A 19809-nucleotide genomic window follows, 5' to 3' on the forward strand; every position below is an offset into this window, starting at 1 on the left:
ACATTTAAGGTTCAAACAAGCATACGAACATCAGGTAATGTTAAAAGCCTTCTTATTCTCAATTTTTCAGGCTTGAGAATAAAGAAAGGGAAGCGATTTCACGAATTGAAGTATAGAAAAGGGAAGGGAAAACTGTCATTTAGACAGTTAACCCTCCAGGTCCCATGAGTGACCAACATCACATTTATCCTCACAGGAAATTGCTTTGATCTTTTAACAAATTCTTTCAACTAATGCTATAAAAAATGTTTGAAGATAACTCAGGAGAATATGTATGTGGATATCGGTACTCGTGTAGGTGCACCAAGTGGCTGATTTGTCTAAGTATTCTAACGGGTTTCTCAAGTGAAAACTTTAGAAAAGGGATGTAGTCTAACTATGAAACTTTGTCGAGTAGCCACTCCCCCCCCCCCCCCTCCGGGCTCCACGTTCAGTGAACTTAAAGAAAATAATCACAGATAATAACAAACGATGTTTAACAGACCGTTGAAAAAACACACGTATTTATTTCTCGTTCTTTTAGCGTAATAAGTCCAGTTCAAGGTTTTTGGCTGCGAAGGCTTCTTGGGAATGGTATATTCGCAGTTCGTAGTGCCCTTGCTGTTGTTGTATTGAAGATGTCCAGAGCCATTTACTAAAGTGTAGCGCATGGTTTTCATTGCTGGCTTGCAAGGCTCTTCGAAAAAGTAAACCAGTGAGATTTTGTCGCGAAAAGCGAAAATCAAGGCTCCATTTGAGAATTGTAACAGCATCCGTGCTCGATAAGCCATCCCGTATACATCGGAGACTGCTTTTAACATATTGCTGCTCGCGTCTTCATAACGTATGAGAATGAAGCGGGTTTTGAACCAATTTGACGGGCCATTGTGTATTTTAATACGTGATCTAAATTTTCCACGACGAGCAAGCGTAGCATTTCTGCATATTCCTTTATTCTTTCAGTCCTTTTGGAAGACGCGGGCTTCTGACTAAACAAACTTGCAGCAGCCCCCCCCCCCCCCCTCCCCCCCCCCCATGAAGAAGCGTCGTGGAATTAAAGACGAGAGTTCAGCGCGAGGATTCCTTGCCAGATGAACAACCAAACGATCAAAAGTATTATGGTCTGAGCGACACACTCGCTCGAGTTCACGAATTTCAAGTAGTGTTTGCATGATCACGGTGACATTAATCTTTTTGCGCATCACAAGCTTGTAAGGTTGTGCTCATGTAGGGAACAGTTAGGGAAAATTTGTTCGTGAAAGCCACACGTGAATAAGTCCCGAAGCAGAGTCGAAGAGTCATTCCTGAAAGCGTCGTTCGTCGACTTGGTAAGTCACGCCACTCATTCGTATCAATTCCTCTTTGAAGACCATTTAATGGTTCATAAATATAAAGCACATCCGGATGCATTAAGTCCACTTCTAGTTTATAATCTAGACTAAAAACATATACAGCAATGAACTGAGAAGTTGCATTCACAACCTGGGTTTTGGGAAAACGCCGACACATAGACTTTTCCGCTGTACTAGACTTGGTTTAGTTCGTTTTTTTTTTTTACTCTGTCGAATAGAGAGAGATATTAGGTCGCTCGAAGTGATGCAGCTTTTGATACTAGCGCTGGTTTCGTGGTCGACCAAAATTTGCATTATTCTCCATTTTACGCTTAGGAGATTCAGTCGAGGTCATTTTTTTCTTTCTTACATTTATTTTGTGATTAGCCTTAGCTTGTTCTACTATGGCACGTGGTCTCATAGGCGAATCTTGTCTACTGACTGTGCACACACTTTCTCGGTTCGTTATATCTGCAAAATTTACCGTGATGAGTATTCTTTGGGTCGCTTCGGTTCGGTTCCGAAGGCTTCGTGCGTTAAAATAACAAATTTAAACCTTACGCACCAAACATGAATATACTTTATTTATGCAAAATGGAACGTTAGGTAAACAAATTCAAATTCAAATTTCTTTGTTATGCAAGCCAATAATGGGCAGTGGTCCGCGCTGTTGCCTTTTCAGCGACACTCCCCTTCTGACAGCTTCAGTATTACAATAGATCCGATCGCAATTTCCAGTCTCAGCGCAAAATTGGCTTGCATTATGCGAAGAATGAATTGAAGATCTTTCTTTCTTAGTATTTTGGACGGCTTTTGGGAAAATTAAGGCTAAAATCCTCTCAGATTTAAACAACCATACCCACATCAGCAGAAAAGGATGTGAAAACGTATATTCTATGTATAGTGACTTATTTCGTTAATCCATGCGGATTTATATTTTTATTTGGGAATCGTTAAGAATGCGGCCCTGAAGGCGAGCCAACATGGCGGATCGAAGGACGGCCTACAGTAACCGTTTAACAAAACATTTTGCGTCATATTTAAAAACTATCTTTTTTACAACACCCACCTTGATGACGTGATTTAAGCAAGATGTTTAGGTATCAACCAAACAAAACCCTTAATTTTGCTTTTAATCGAACGACCGATATCGCCGAAGTTATCATTAAGCTTAAATGTAGTTTATCAATGGGAAACATTAAAACACGCTGAGCTGGAGTATTAAGAGATACGTTTCACTTCTTTTCATTGTGCTTTTAATATACATCAATACGGTGTTTATATAAAGCGAAAGGACTTCACAGTCGAAACGAGTTGGCACCGATACAACGAACAGCTTACAAACATGCTGATAATATAATGTTATGATAGTAAATTTTGACAACTGGCAGGACATTTTATAGGATAATTCACTGGATAAAATCATGTTTAACAAAGCCAGACAAGCCGCATTATCTCAATACGCACAAACTTTTCGGTCACAACCGAAGAATTTACTGTTAATTTGGCAGATATCAGTGAATAAGCGGTAAAATTGTGTGTGATCATGTATAACCCCTGACCAATAATTCCGCCTTAAATCAGTTAAACGCACAAAGTTTTCGGACACTAAACCAAAGAATTAACACTGTAAATATAAACAATCGTATTAACGAGGAGAAAATTGCTGTGTGTGCTGAAGTTTATAAGCTAGAGTAAGCCCATTTTAAATTATCTTTATCTCGGTTAAACGATATCTGTTGTTTTTGCCCATCCGAAAATAACAATTTATCTAGGAATTGAAATGAGGTGGCTATGATCTTTATTAAATTTTATACTTAATAAATATCTACAATAGCGCTTCTGTGACGCAATCCTCCAGCTTTTCGACTCTCTTGCAAAGCTGTGAAATTTTGAAGTTGTTTGTTAAAATTGTTCGAAAGTAGTTATGACACATTTGTTGATGACCAAATAATACCAGATGCTATGCATATCAAAGTATGCAAAATAACTTTAGAAGTACACTCTTAAGCAAGATAAATTGTAGTGACGGGAGAACTTGGATGTTTCTTCTTTTATCTCATTATTTGCAGTATAATCTTTAAATTTTAAAACACTTTAAGTTAATTTATCAAATAACAAAAGTACAAGTAGTGCTTTAGAGCCATGAGACACTTTCGGTTTACAAATATTAATACTATTGGTTTACCATTGCGAATTACTAAATTAGGTAAAACTACATTTGATTTTTCACCTTTTCAGAGCAGGTTAAGCCCTTGTTTAGCACGTTGCAATTTTGCAAAAGCATTCGAGGCCTACTTGCTTAAAAGCATCAAGCAGATAAAGTTGATCCATCAACCAGAAGCAACAAATTCAGCCTCTATGTCATATAGAAAGGAAGTTGCAGCCACAAACAAAAGTAGTTGGAAAGGTTGTTAAAATATACTCGATTACATTGAGTTTTGCGGAATTCAACGTAATGGTACCACTTCCTGTACTGTTTTAGACCCCCCCTCACCCCTCCCTCGCTCCCCTATCAATGCTAGAACCTCACTTTACAATATGGGTAGAGTAAGGTTGCTGTTAGCTTAACTTTGAATAAGGGAGGAAAGGGGAAGAACAAAAATGCAAACTTACAAAAGAGCAAACTTCCCAACATTTTTGTCTGTGGTTGTTGGTTGGAGCCTTATCAAAGGAAAACAATGAATGTCGATCAAGGGTAAAGAGTAGCCGTAACCAAAATGCGGATAGATAGTTACAAGAAGGGCAAAAAGATACCTAGAGATTATATGTTATCGTTCATCAACTTCTCATCTCCAAAGTATTTCTTTGGAGCTGTCTTTCAATTTCGTAAATTTAACTTGTAAGGCTTAAATCAGATTATGTATATTTTGGCTATGTGCATTGAGAACATAATCAATCTAAGCACCCTTTAAGTTGTAGATATTTTTGATTTGTTAATTTTTAGTTTATTTTTTCTTGTTAAATCCTCAAAGGATAACAAGCACTTTTCCTCTTAGACTAATTAAGATTTAGCAAGTTTTAATATTTTAGCCAATTGGTTGTTTATATTTTCTTGTTGTATTGTTGTTCTATCTAAAGTATAATTATATTATGTTTTTGACGTTTGCTTGTTGTGTTAGAACTTAACGCTTCAAGTTGAGTATAAAGTCAAGAGAGTTTGTTCGTTTGTTTGTTTGTTTGGTGATCAAATCTGTTTTTACTAGCTTCTGTCTCACAAAATTAATCAAGTTATTTTGCTTCAAATAGTGAAGATGATGAGAGCATCAAAAAACCCCAAAGTGGTCGTCGCTGTTGTTATTTTTATTCTCGTAATAATTGTTATATATAAGAGCCAAAGAAATGAGATGATGAGAGAAAAGATGCCAAAAGGAGAGGCAAGAAACGACTTTGAGTTACCGACATCTGAAGTGAAAAATAACCCCAGCATGACCCAAACCAGATTAGAGGCAAGAAACGACATTGCGTTATCAGCATCTGAAGCAAAAAGTGACCCCACCACGGACAAAACCAGATTAAAAGTGAGTAAACAAACTTTCAGCAATTCAGAAAGTACTGACAAACGTAATAGTTACTTTCGACATTTAGTTGAGGAATAAAAAAATAAAAAAAATAAGTAAATAAATAAATAAATTACTTTTATTTAGACACGGCAATGTTTAAAGCTTGTAGCTTGTGGGGCCGTGTATTCCTGAACGAATTGGAATTTAGAAGTGTTGGTTTGTGTGGTAAAGGAAAACCGGAGAACCCAGAAAAACACTCGGAGCAAGGACGAGAACCAACAACAATCTCAACCCACAAAAGAAGCCGGGTCTGGGAATCAAACCCAGGCCACATCGGTAGGAGACGAGCGCTCAGCACCATAAAGAGTGGTCTATTCAAACTTGATTAGTCTATTAAACCAGAAATCACCTACCTGGAGATATCATAACCTAGTCCCCTGGTCCTTTTAGCAGAAAAAGGTGCGAAAACCCTGGGAACGTTGATGAAGAAGTCATTTAATTTTTTTAATTATTATCGTTTTGAAGGGAAACGAAGCGGCTGCTTACAAAGGCGGAGAAGCTGGCAAGAGAGACCTCGAACAAAAACAACGACTGAGACATTTTTGTGAAAACAGAACGCATAAAGAACCGAGTAAGGAGGCTCTAGAGCACCTCTACGTGTTTGACAAATACGAAGTGATGTTCTGCCTCGTACCAAAAGTTGCAACCCGTCAATGGATGCCCCTGTTGGGGGGATCTGGGCCGTATGGCCCTACTGTGAACCAGTTTCCACCAGAAAAAGCACAGCAAATGCTTCAAAATTTCTACAAATTCATGTTTGTACGAGAACCTTTTGAGCGGCTTTTATCGGCGTACAAAGATAAATATGTGCATCCGAGACCAGTTGACAAAGATCCCTACATCACAGTGTATGGGAGAAAGATTATTCAAAACTTTAGGCCCAACGCTTCCCAGGCAGATCTGCAGAGTGGTTACGGTGTGAAGTGGCCAGAATTCGTAGAGTACATAATAAATGGAGGTGAAAAAGAAGATTGGCACTGGAAGACTTATGAGGATATATGCGGGTTTTGCGACATTAAGTATGACTTTATAGGGCATTATGAAAATCTAGAAGAGGACTCTAAGTATGTTCTTGAGCAAGCCAACTTAACTCAGCTGAAATTTCCAAAGATTATTCCAGCAAAAACTAAAGATGAACTAGTACAGTACTACTCACAGATACCAAAAGATTGGATAAAGCGCCTTTGGCATGTGTATCAAGGCAGTTTCGAAGCGTTTGGCTATCCTTTTCCCGGGCCCTTGGCAAACTTGTTAGGTTCGTCGTAAACGTTGCGTTTCAAAAATCTTCAGTTATACATTTATAGCACATGTTGTTATCTTATAACAGCAGTTTTGAGATATTAAAGTACCTTTTTTACAAGATGTTGAACTCAATTTTATCACCAAATATTGTATTTTAATGCATTCGTGTATCTTTTTTGATTCGGGTGGTGTTCTGTATTGAAGCCGTATCAATGGTTGAAATTCATAAAATATTTTTCGCGCACGATTGGTATAAACACATAACGTGATACAGCCGTGATACAGCTTTTTCGACGGCTGCATGGTATATTGAAGGAGAATGCCCGAGGCTAAAAATTGTCCAAAAATGAATAGTTGGCCAAGAAAGGAAGCTTCGAAAGTAACTGTGAAATTTTGATGACAATCTATCAGTCAAGGGCACTATCCTTCAATATAACAGCAAGCCAGAAGGGGGTTTATTAATTTTATTAGCCTTCGAAGAATTTCTCATTTTTAACACTGTGATTTGATTAGCAAGATAGACCTTAAAAAATGACTGTGTTTTGCACTCCTCTAAAAAATGGGGCCACGGATATCAAATGGGAAAACTAATCCGTGTGTTATGTCTGATACCCGTCATCTGATTTTGTAACACGCATTGTGTTTTGTCCGATGAGATCATGCGGACAATTTATTGGTGGGCCAACAGATAATTTCCCCCAAGTGATATTCCCCAGTTTCATAGTTAAGGTTGTATTCAGTCAGGGTATTGATAGGTAAGAGAGTTTTAGAACATTTGAATTTTTAATTTTTTATTTTTTTTATTTTTTTTTTTTTTTTTTTTTTTTTTTATTTTATTTTTTTTATTTTTTTTTTTTTTTTTTTTTTTATTTTTTTTTCTTTTTTTTTTATATATATATTTTTTTTTTTTTTTTTTTTTTTTTTTTTTTTTTTTTTTTTATGGGGGGGGGGGGAGAAACCCCTCTTTATTCACCGCGCCCTTTTTTTTTTTTTTTTTTTTTTTTAAGGAAGAAAAACTTGAAAGCTTCAGTTTAAGCCACTAAAAATTTCTAATTCTCTACACGACAAACGAACAAATGAAAAGTGATGTTCTTAACAGCATTAGTGATAATAACTAGCAGAAATAAAAACATTATTTTGGATAGTCCAGTCCCTGAACTGAACATTCTGCGCCCTATAAAGGGGTTGAACCAAGGTGAGAGAAGGGAAAGTCCAGGATAACTTGCACGTGCATGCTCAAAGCAAACCAATCAATCAATCCACAAGTACTAAATTTTTGAATTTATCATCTGTGCGTGCGCGTTTCCAAAGGATTTTTTGTATATGATTTGGTTTCTTCCCCCCCCCCCCCCGCTTTTTTTGGGGTGGGGGGGATGACGGATTTCTGAGCATGCGTACGCAAGTTATTCTGGACTCGTTCCTCCTGCGCCTGGCACCGAAGGGAGATTTCAGGGAGTAGACTAATGATGGGAAATGAGATTTTTAACAACCCCCCGCCCTTCAAGACCCTCCATATACACATGTAAAGTAAGATATAATTCAGCCCCATGTGCACGCGTCTGTTAAAATCATCCTTAGTAATTATAGAGGGTCCTGAAGGGGGGTCCTAAATCTCAGTTCCCAGCCCAATTTTGGTCCAAATCCCAGTTCCCAGGATAATTTTGGTCGAAATCCCAGTTCATACACAAAAAAATAAAGTAAAAGACAGGTCTGCACTCCCCATGTGCCTTGTGGTCGCCGGTCTATGTTTTTAAAGGATTCACATTCGATCCTCAACCCTAACGGTCTATCTATAAAAAGGTCACAAAACATTCTACTGCCGGGAATAGAATTGAGAACACATCTCTACCTCAACAGCTGAAGAGAATCGCGAAGACTCGAAACCGCCAGTACTGTTAGCCACTGTAAAAAGTTGCAGAAATATTTGTCGTTCACGACTCTACATCCTCGGAGACCCAGGGGCAGTTAGTGGGGCGAAAAGAAGGAATAAATCGGGCAGAAATCGTAGCGAAAGTTTTCAAGCAACGAAAGTTTTCAAGCACGGCACGAAGTGCACTTCGTGCCGTGCTTGAAAACTTTCGTCGCTACGATTTCTGCCCGATTTAGTCCTTCGTTTCGCCCCACTAACTGCCCCTGGGTCTCCGAGGATGGACTCTCTGACACAATACCTCTAAACAACGGTGTCGAAGACAGAGGCGGCGGCGCGTAGCGTTTTGGAACGTGGAGGGGGGGGGGGGGGGGGGGGGGGGCTGAGACTGTCCCAAAAATACTCGACAGGTTATCATATTGGAGCAATTTTTTTCCGTTCTATCAACCTTTTGTTGTTGGAGTTTTTCTTACACCGCAGATTTCCGATGAATCTCCGATTGTTGTTCGAAGTCTATACAAACGTTTCCGATCATTTTGGAACTATTATGAAGGTAAACGAAGTTTTCCAAGGATGTCCAAGGAAGTTTCAAAGATGTTTCACCTCACTCACGAGACGGAATTGCTTGACAAACCTATTTTACGCTATTGCGATATTTTTTGCACCAAAACGTGGGGGGGCTGCGTGCACCCGCCAAATTTTCGTTTCGGGGGTCCACAGCTCCCCTTCCCCCCTGCTCCGCCGGTTATGGAAGATTATCACGACATCGCACCACCAAAGACGACGATCGTGCCAGTGACGAAAACTACGACCTTGACATGTCTGACCTGACAATTTTGTTGAATTAAATGAGAGCATTGGAGCCTTAAACAAAATTAATGCTGAAAACAAATTTTAAAAAACCCTCCGATCAGCTCTTTTTTAAAAAAGGGTAAATCCTTTAAATACATGCTTGTGAGAAAAAAAAATATAATTTGAAGGCGCTAATGCGACGCCGGCGACCACAAGGCACATGGGGAGTCCGTGGAGACCTGTTTTTTACTTTATTTTCACAAAGAAGTGAAATTCCATTCCCATTTTTCAAAGTGTTTTTTCCCATTTCCAGTGGTAAAATCCCAGTCCCAGTGCACGAATCCCATTTTCCCAGCCCAAAAAGAGGCAAATCCCAGCTCCCATTTTACCCCTTCAGGACCCTCATTATACATTATACCGTCAATGTAACGGCCCCGTCACATCCTTTGAGTCTCTGAGATCGATTAACTCAAGGGAGGGGTATGCGAAAAAATCAAAGTAGTTTATGGAAACCAATGCCTTAACAGAACGTTTGAGTTCTCCCAACCCGCCTTTGTGATTCGGAATCACGATGAAAACACATGGATACATGTAATCGAAACTTTTTTATTACAATCTTTTTTAGTACATTTTTTTAAAAAAAAGTTTAAATTTTCATGCCTATAAACGTAATCTACACACACTTTAAATTACAGTTACAATTTCTGTTTTATATATCCCTACCGACTGCATTCACCAAGAAACTCTAGCATTGATACCTTAAGGCTATTTATAGCCTAATAACAAATTTTACGTTTTTATCATAACTTATTAACTTAATAATTACACTGTATATCACCTCTATATCTCCAAGGTAAAAAGTTTGCACCCTATAAATAAGAAAATTGGATGTACATATGTACATATACATGTTGCAAAACAATATAAAGCTTATTTTTAGAAGATACATGAGTATGTTCGATGATTATTATTGATAATGTAGGAACCTTTGTAAAGAAAATTGAGGAAAAGACTGAACAAACTTAGGATAAAATATTAGGTGTAAATATTCATATTACGAAGGAACATTAGGCAGCATGTCAACGCGCTAATAAAACTTTAACATTAATTCTTACCGTTTTCAGTTATTCTAGTAAATATTTCCTCTGATCTGGTTATGAATCTGGCTTATTAAAACGTTCAAAGTTCGACCTTAAAATTATTTATACCAGGTAAAAATCTCACGTTTCTGCACTAGCATTTTTCATATTTCTTCACTGCCAATATTTCCGACTTTGTTGCACTGCCAACTTCTTATTAATACACAGTCAATTTCATGTTCTTACACTGTCAATTTCACTTAATTTTTGCACTGTCCAGTTTACGTTCCCTCATTGTCAATTTAACATTTCTGGAGCGCCAATTTCACGTCTTTACTTTGCCAATTTCTGCACTGCAAAGTTCACTTTTCTGTACTGCCAATTTCTCTTTTTTTTTTTCGCTTCCAAGTTCACATTCCCGCATTGTCAATTTTAAGTTTTCCATCGTCATTTTGAAATTTTCTGCCATGGTATTCAATTCCTGCACTGCAAATTTCACATTTCCTCACTGCCAATTGCACGTTTCTACACAACCAATTTAACGTTTCTGTACTGCCAATTTCATGTTTATACTGTTAATTTCACGTTTCTACAATGCCAATTTCTGCACTGCAAAGTACACTTTACTGTCCTGCCAATTTCACGTTTCTTAACCGCCAAGTTCACATTCCCACATTGCAAATTTCAAGTTTCTGCACTTCCAATTTGACATTTCTGTGCACAGCCAATTTGAAATTTTCTGTTATTTCTGCACTGCCAGTTGCACGTGTGCACAAAGCCAATTTAACGTTTCAGTACTTTTCAATTTCTTGTCTCTCCACTGACAAGTTCACGTTCGCGCAATGGCAATTTCAAGTTTTGCATTGTCATTTTGAAATTTTCTGCCATGGTATTCAATTCCTGCACTGCAAATTTCACATTTCCTCACTGCCAATTGCACGTTTCTACACAACCAATTTAACGTTTCTGTACTGCCAATTTCATGTTTATACTGTTAATTTCACGTTTCTACAATGCCAATTTCTGCACTGCAAAGTACACTTTACTGTCCTGCCAATTTCACGTTTCTTAACCGCCAAGTTCATATTCCCACATTGTAAATTTCAAGTTTCTGCACTTCCAATTTGACATTTCTGTGCACTGCCAATTTGAAATTTTCCGTTATTTCTGCACTGCCAGTTGCACGTGTCTACAAAGCCAATTTAACGTTTCTGTACTGTCAATTTCTTGTCTTTCCACTGACAAGTTCACGTTCGCGCAATGGCAATTTCACGTTTTTTACTGCCAATTTCACGTTTAAGTTTTTACCTCTTGATACTCCGCAAAATGCACGTTTCTCCATTCCCAATTAATTCACTTTTCTGCACTGCAAAATTCACGTCGAGTTTCACGTTTAGGTACCGCCTATTTTACATTACTGCATTGCCAAGTTGACATTTTAGATATCCCTATATTTACAGTTTCATAATGCTTTGTCAGAACTCTACAGTTGTAACGTCATTAAAACAGAAAGGAAAGAGGCAGGCTCTTTAGTTACGTCTAATTTAGTAAATTTTCACAAAGACAACAAGCCCTATGCAGTACAATCAGCATTTCAATGTTCTGCTGCCTGAAAAGCCGTGGAAAATATGTTTAATCTGCATCCGGATGTCTTTTGCATTAAATGATCATAAAAGAGGGATTGAAACGAACGAAAGGAGACTAGATTACATTGAGGAACGACACCTTCAGGAATAACTTTTCAAATCTACGTTACGAAAGTTGTCGACAGAAATGTTTTTATAGGTATTGTGTGACTCTTTAAGCACAAGTTTGCTCAATGAAATACCAATACTGTATTCCGACAGAAAAACGTCTTTTGCGGTGTATAATTAAGGTTCTTCTGCCTACAAAGTCGTGGAAATAGTCTGCAGCCGGATGGATGTCTTTTGTATTTATAAATGGCCTTAGAAGAGGAATTGATACGAATGAATGGCGACTTACAAAAGCCGACGAACGACCATTTTAAATATGATTTTCCGACTCTGCTTGCGACGTTACAAGAATGACAGAAATGCTTCAATGGGACCCTTTTGACTTCCCAAGTACATGTTAACTTGGCGATTGATAATGTTTTGAAATGCAGTTGCGATGTGCTCAAGACATCTTGCGATAGGTAAAGCACCAGATAGTATGTCAACCAATGCCAGGCGATGGTCTTTGAAGAGGAATTGATATGAATGAATGGCGACTTACCAAAGTCGAGAAACGACGGCTTCAGGAATGACTCTTCGACATAGCTTTTGACGTTACTTAAATGAAAGAACTCCGCGGGTTTTTGCAAATGTTTAGCTGCATCATGATTAAAGTGCTGGCTCGGTTTCTGCAGTGATGTCACAGGGCTTCAATTGACCCGATAAATCCCATATTTTTTCATATCCCTATATTTACCAGAACAATTTCATAATGCTCTGCAAGATCCCTACAGTTGTAACAGTACAGTCAGCATTTCGATGTTCTTCTACCTGCAAAGCCGTGGAAAATATGTTTAATCTGCGTCTGGGTGTCTGTTGTATAAAATGATCATAAAAGAGGAATTGATTCGAACGAAAGAAGAATAAATTAAGTCGAGGAACGACACCTTCAGGAATAACTTTTCAACTCTACCGGTGACGTTACGAAAGTTACAGAAATGTTTTTATAGGTATTGTGTGACTCTCCAAGCACAAGTTTGCTCATTATATATTGAAAGACCAATACTGCATTCCTACAGAAAAACGTCTTTTGCGGCGTATAATTGAAGTTCTTTTGCCTACAAAGTCGTGGAAAATATGTTCAATCTGCAGCCGGATGTCTTTTGTATTTATAAATGGCCTTAGAAGAGGAATTGATACGAATGAATGGCGACTTACCAAAGTCGAGGACTTAACGACGCTTTCGCGAATGACTTTTCGACTCTGCTTGCGACGTTACAAGAATGACAGAAATGCTTCAATGGGACCTTTTTGACTTCCCAAGTACATGTTAACTTGGCGATTGATAATGTTTTGAAATGAAGTTGCGATGTGCTCAAGACACCTTGCGATAGGTAAAGCACCAGATAGTACGTATACCAATACTAGGCGATAATTTTATAAAACTCAGCTTTTAGCAGTGCATACGTTTGTCTGTCCACTTGAACATTGAGTTCTTTGAACAGCGAGTTCTTTTGGCCAAAAGGTTTTGTTATGGACACACGCAAGAGTTATCTAATCGTACCCGAAATGAAATTGAGTTTGCTCACGTCATAGCTTGGAGAGGCGCCGAACTGTGAAACTATCCCTTTACTGAACGGACCTTGAAATAGTACAAAGGTTTGGAGATTAAGAATTCAAAGACGGTTGGAGTGAATTTCATAGGAAGACGCGTGGGAAAGATATTGTAGACATCGACATTTCTTTCAAACGGTACTGGACAAGTACACGCGAGACAAACTAAAGTAAACATTTAATTCTCAGACGGAAGGGGCGAGAAAATTTTTTTCCGAAATTTTAAAGAAAATTTACTCTATAATTCTGAAACTCTAAGTAGCTGTTCATTCATTCCTTGAAGAAATTTTGGTATGTCAACGATGTGTTTATGATTTTTGACGTTGCCATGGCAACGTCAAAATTACAAGCGGAGCTGGCCAAAAATCGGCAATTTTGTCATTTTTCTTTATTTGTTTTAGTCTTTTCAAAAAAAATTGTACGATTTGCTGAATTTTATATTCCATAAGCATTTATTTTGGCTTGATTTTGTATCAGTTTCAGTTATTTTCTTGCTTTCTAAGAAATGGTGAAATTCAAGATGGCAGATCCAAGATGGCGGCTATAACACTTCATGTGATGTCATATGTCGTCACAGCCAACAAAAATTATGTAATGTCGAATAAGTTAAGGGCTTTCTACTCAGTGCAAAATTATTGGCTACGTGTTTGTAGAACGAAAACATTGTACCATAGTGAGGGTATAAATTTGCTTGTACGTCCGAGGGTTAAGGTAATGAGCAAGTTTAGTTTCCAAACATCACATTGAATAGAAGCTCGTGGAACCCAGAGGACGTAATTAATCGGTGTTCCTCTGCCTGAAAGTCGTGGGAAATACGTTTAATCTGCATCTGGTTGTATTTTATATTTATAAATGGCCTTAGAAGTGAGAAGTTGCGAGTTACCAAAATGGAGAAACGGGGCCTTCAGGAATGACTTTTCGACTCTGCTTCCCGACGTTACGAAAATGATTGGAATGTTTCCCGACTGACATGCCTTTTAATCAAGTAGCGATGAGCACAACTTATCTTACGATAGGTGTAGCACCTGCCGAATGGTAAGCTATGACAACGTGTAAGAACAGTACCAGAAGATGACTTATGTATAAATTTTGGCAGTGCAAACCTTCCTGTCTGCCTTTCTCAAAGCATTTAAACATTGAATATCCTTCAACAATAAGTGCGATAGAAACGTCCTTGATGAGGAGAGGATAACCTCCGACGTTTCCATTAAATTGGTCACAATAAATAGATTGTCTTTTCTTGTCTATTGCTCTGTTGTACTATTGTTCTGTTACTTTGGTTAACACAGCTAAAAACAATGGTCATATTGAATGACGTTTGCTGTAAACTATTCGGTCTAAAATCAGTTATGTTTTTGAATGTACTACAATACTCTGCTTAATGCTTGGACCTCAAGCCTTCAAGATCTCTTAAGTTCAGCATAAATATGCTAAAGTTTCTAACGCTTTCGTCTAAGGAAAAAGGATTATTTGATTGTGCAGTAAACGGGCCTTATTGACACTGCAAAATTAAAAGTCTTTATTCTAAGAGGTTGACACTTGACAGAACTTAAATTACTAACAACTTCGTGGCCTTTGATCTAACAGTAATATATAAAGTAAAGAAGCGAAACTTTAACAATATCGGGGAATATCTCATAGCAAAGGATAGAATTGGCATTTTTTTTAATTGATGGCCTTCTATGTGAGTCTAATAAATGAATTTATGATAACTACCCTTGCTCATAAGGCGTCAATCCTGGCTTGAAATGAGTTCATTGGGAATCCAAGAAAGCTTGTCTCTTCTGGATATTCACCTGAAAAATAAAGTTATTGGCTAAAGCTGATTCGTAAAAGCAATTTGTATTTTACGTAAGACATTTCTGAATTTGAGATCGGCTCAGTGAAGTCAGTGTATTCAGTGTTTTTTTTTTCAGCTTTTAATATTCCGTTCCGCAGTGATTTGATTATGATTTGGGAAGAGCGGCCTGTCAAACCTGGCAAGTGTTTTTTGTAAAGCCTTAGGCAGAAATAGCCTTCTGACTGATGACATATAACAAGGTTGTAGTTTCACTTGTTCCCAATTACCATAGCATTATCTTGTACCATACAATTACCTTGTTCCTTATTGCCATGTTATGTTCATTTACAATATTTGTTTCAGTGTTTATTTACATTGGCCCTAAAAGGCCCCATTGGGGGAGTGCTCAATTAAGACATTTATTTATTTATTTATTTATTTATTTATTATTTTATAGCAACGATAAATGGCATCCCGCTAATTTTAAGCAAAGCTAGCTTTATATAGCCAGAAATTTTAATATTAATTTTCTTACAGTTTGAAGAAAAATGGTTTGGCTCTTTTTTTGGCGAAGTTTGATGCAATTCTGTTAGGCGGTTTTTACGACATGAAGTTGCACAAGTGAGATACCGCAAGAAATTATTGCCCCTCTTCGCCCAGTGGTAAAAGGGCACTATTCTCATTATTTGCTGTTTATCCTGCAAACCTTAAGCTCAAGTTGTTCTTGTTCTCCGTATTTTTCTGTTATATTTTGAAATTTGCCTGACTTTTTCTCCAAGTCTCGACTGTTTCCGTTTGCACATTTGCATTATTTTATTATCAAGAATTAATTCTTTATCCTTTATTGGATGTCTAAAACAATACATAAACTGGCATTTCAATGAACTTAATTTCAAATGTATGTTCTTCTCAACAGTAGCCAGTAGGCTTACCTACAAAAACGTTCACTCTATTGACGACCAATTCTTCTTTTGAGCCCTCGCTACACTTGTTGGTATTCCCTGTAAATTCGTACTATAGCCTGTGTCCACTCCAGCTGCATCAAATTCCCCTTTACTGACTCACTTCACGCAGCTCCAATCGGGAACGAACTGAGTCATCTTTATTCAATGGCTTTGGTAAACCATGCAATCTATTAGCGGTGTTCCACTGTCACCAGGCTTACTCCACTTCAAGTTCAGCTCGTTTTCACTTATCTTACTTGAAAGGTTACTGAGTGCCACTGGCACGGGGATACCTGGGTAAACAACGATGGTAACTCAGCACAGAATCTTTCATTTTCACCTTCATTTATTTAATTTCCAACAAAACACAAGAAAAAAATGCAGCGTGGGGGATGGCGTAGTAGCCTTGTGAGAAACCAGTGGAACGGATTTTAGTATCATGCTTCTTCGTTACAGTAATTAAGATAACATTGCCAGAAATGCTTTTATTATTTTGGCTTAATATTAGACGATTGGAGTTAAAAATTAAAGCAGTTCATGCAAGTGTAAAGAAAACTTTATTTCTTGCTTCTAACCCAATAATTCAAAAATGCCTCTTTAACTTAAAAAGAGAATTCCATTGACTAACATTTCTAGAACTGTCAGAGCTATTGTCATTGTTGTTTCGTTTATGCAACATATTCATGCACACGTGCCATTTTGAACAAGATCAATCGCCTTTTGTGCATCTGACGTTTGACAAATCTGAGGGGTGCATCACCTATAAAGGGATGGGTGGGGACTTAATCAAGTGTGGAACGTATATGATGTGTTTTCTTTGAATAAAAATAGGTTTACTTAGTGCATCGAGAAATATACAGGTATTGTCACTCAAATACATTGTCAATCGTTGTCAATATAAGTCAATCAATAGGTCAATGTTCTATTTGAGCCTGTAGCGACTAAGAGCTAGTGAGCTCGTTAAAAAGCGTACGTTTGTAAAGTAAACAAAATAAAAATGACGCAAACATTAAAAGTTAAGGTAATTACTGAGCGATTTAAACTAACAACATTATCTGCAAGATCACTGTCAAGAAACTAAAACAAAACGTTTCCAAGATAGCTTTAAATGGATATCAATCTTGTTTACTAAGTTAAACTATTATATTATTAAGTTGAACTATTACAAACTTGTTATTCATTTATTATCAAACTTTCTCTTATTTTTTAGATACTCATAGCATATGATTTATATTGTCAACCACTTTTAGTTTGAGTCTCTGTTCTATCAAGTGTGGTTAACATTATACGTAATAATAAGCTTGTGTAGCGCCGATATGACAATATAAGATACTTTCATCAGCGCTTATTTACAAATTAAAAACTGAAATTAAAAATATATACGTAATGTAAATTATATAAACTACTTAGAATGCTACTAGCTACACAGAACCTACTAGAAATAAGTAAATAATAAAAATGAACTTAACAAAAGACTGGTTTAAAACAAAACGTGAATTGCATGAAAGCTTTTGATGTTCTCTTATTTGCAACAAAACTGAGAATTATTTTCTGCAAAACAGGAGAAAAAAGAAGAAATAAAGAAGTTTTAGTTGACATGCTTGGCTGCCTTTTTGAAAGCCTACAAAATATATTATTCGTACAAAAAAATATTTTAACCATTTGAATATGGATGCACAATACTTCACAGCTTACATTATGTGAAAGAGGCGCGAATAACGTCTCAAGTTCATGACATCCCTTTCTATTAAAACTGAACGTAACACATTTGATTAATTTCAGAACTGTTTAACATGTATCTTGCCAAATGCGCATATTTTGTATGGAGTTTCTGTTTACACTTTAGTTAAACAATACACCAAGCATTATGTGGTTTAACGGTTGAATGAGTGAGTGAATAACTTTATTTGAGTGTCTGAGTATTTAGCAAGCTCGTTAGGGACACTAAAAAGAATGAAGTAGTAGTATGTGCCACTTAGATATACTTACACGCAACCTTCCTATCAAGAGGGGGGCGTAAGGGTTTGCGGTGATGCGGTTTTGCGTTATTTATCGTGCGGTTTTGAGGTAATTTTTATTTTAAATTGCGGTATTGCGGTTTTACAAGACTAAGCGGTGTGCGGTTATTACAAATTTTAGGTCGCGGTAGTCGGTGAGAAAATTGTCTGCGGTAATATGATACTCTTATGTTTCCACTAGATCCTTTCACATTCGGTTTTTTTTTTGCTTCAGTTTTAACTGAGAACAAGCTTGAGCCAAGTGTTTTGTTTTAAAGCATATCAGCTTACACAATCAGGGTTCGTTATTACCAAACTTGTCCTGTGGTTTGTAATTGCAGCCTGTTCCAGTAAATACTTGATGTGTTTAACTGTTTTATCCAATGATACGTTGACTTGATGACATTTCAGGCCAGATCCAGTCTTATCTACCATTGTTGGTCATTTGAAACTGCGGTTTTGGTAATTGGTATTTTGGTAAAATTTGATGCGGTGTGCGGTTTTGCGGTTTCCGGACCCCCCTAAAGCTTACGCCCCCCTCTATCAAAATTTTTGAGCGTGTAGTTTTGGTTTATTCTCAACGTCTTAAGCAAATAAAGATTATTAAGATTATTGTTATCATGATTTCTAGTTCGCAAGTCGATTTAGAGTTTAAAGATAGACATTTTTGGCCCAGAATTTGTTAACCAGAATGCTGATTAAAACAAGTACTCGAACTCAAACGCTTAAATTGGACAATCTCAGGTATCATTTTATCCAGTTATACAAATATCCCGCCGTTATCAGAGTTCGCTGAATCAGGAGGTTATCTGAGTCGTCTTGTTTGGGTCGTGATGTCCCTATTAATCCCCTAATATTCATTACTTTTATATTAATAAACAACATTAAAGCCCTGAATTTTTTTTCAGGCTTTTTTCAGGCTTCTTTATTCCAATTGCTTATATTGGAAATTCACTGCGATGATCATTTATCACTTTCACATACATCCGCAGTTCATATATGAATCATTTCACATACATTACATCAAACAACATTTATGCTAAACACAGCTACGTTCAAAAGCGAGATAACATTGGAGGAATTACTGAAAATACTGGAACTGAAAACACTGGAACTGGTCGTTCGATTTACAGTAAATTAAAGGCCTGCCAGTGTTTGTTTCATGCCTTAATATTTAAACAACCTCATCGATGTCGGATGCTGTAAAAATGATCATAGCTAATTCTGTAGTAGTAGTAGTAGTTTTTATAAAACGTTTACGGGCGGCAGTCCTTGGATCCGCCATGCTGGCTCGCCTTCGGAGCCGACCTTGATTTCCAAAGAGAAATATTTTGCCCTGTTTTATAGAAAGTTTAGTGGAATAACGCGTTTTGTCGACTCCGTGTTAAAATTAAAATTCAAATATAGTAGATACTGCGAGTTCATTTTATGGGAAATAGCTTTTCGCGGATTGAGTGCTCATTATTTATCTGTTCACTTAAAAATATGATGTGGGTATTGTTGTTTAAATCTGAGAGGTTTCTAGTTTTATTTCCCCTTAAAGGCGTCGAAAGTAGACAGAAATACCTTCGTTCTCCGTGTAATGCAAGTCAAGGATGCTCTGAGTTTAGATGAATTACAATTCGAGTTGTTATGTTCAAATCTGCACCCGGTGTCAAAGCTGTCCAGCAGATCGATGGACATTCTGCTGAAAAATATCTGGCAAGAAAATAAAGAACATTGCGGCCATTATCAGTGTCTAGCGAAGGTCTTAGTAATCTTTAGTGCGTTTTGCATAGTTATTAGTAATTAGTATCAGTAATCAGCTCCATACCTTTGCTTCCACTGATGTGATCAGAGCCTGTTTTTTTACAGCCATCCATAACTGCCATCCAACGCCACATACATTCCGCCTCATGGTTGTTTTTCGCATCTCGCTAACACACTCGGCGCGAATGCAAATATTGAC

At 37.3% G+C, this 19809-nt stretch overlaps 1 protein-coding gene and 1 long non-coding RNA gene across 4 annotated transcripts; one reads left to right on the forward strand and one right to left on the reverse strand.

Annotated features, from left to right (window-relative positions):
- Nucleotides 1-4300: 4300 nt before the first annotated feature.
- Nucleotides 4301-6235, forward strand: LOC144638235 (carbohydrate sulfotransferase 11-like). The gene is made up of 2 exons (XM_078497448.1): nucleotides 4301-4831; nucleotides 5339-6235. Exons 1-2 carry the CDS (start codon nucleotides 4565-4567, stop codon nucleotides 6137-6139), a joined length of 1068 nt encoding a protein of 355 aa, XP_078353574.1. The 5' UTR covers nucleotides 4301-4564; the 3' UTR covers nucleotides 6140-6235.
- An 8084-nt stretch (nucleotides 6236-14319) lies between these two features.
- LOC144638371 (uncharacterized) lies at nucleotides 14320-19809 on the reverse strand. 3 transcript variants are annotated; one of them, XR_013567908.1, is made up of 4 exons: nucleotides 19675-19809; nucleotides 19428-19559; nucleotides 15853-16157; nucleotides 14320-14936 (listed from the first exon to the last, which is right to left on the reverse strand). It is a non-coding gene; the product is annotated as an uncharacterized LOC144638371 (long non-coding RNA). The 3 variants fall into 3 exon arrangements; XR_013567909.1 differs by lacking the exon at nucleotides 19428-19559; XR_013567907.1 differs by lacking the exons at nucleotides 14320-14936; nucleotides 15853-16157 and adding an exon at nucleotides 16552-16624.

This window comes from Oculina patagonica, chromosome 14 (genome assembly GCF_052425735.1).
Source record: "Oculina patagonica isolate OP01 chromosome 14, crgOcupat, whole genome shotgun sequence".
Lineage (NCBI taxonomy): Eukaryota > Metazoa > Cnidaria > Anthozoa > Scleractinia > Oculinidae > Oculina > Oculina patagonica.

Bases quoted from the DNA above. Each gene is read 5' to 3' on its own strand.
- LOC144638235 (XM_078497448.1), top strand. From the start codon at position 4,565: ATGATGAGAGCATCAAAAAACCCCAAAGTGGTCGTCGCTGTTGTTATT. The intron at 4,832-5,338 runs GTGAGTAAACAA...ATCGTTTTGAAG, and splicing joins CGGACAAAACCAGATTAAAA to GGAAACGAAGCGGCTGCTTA.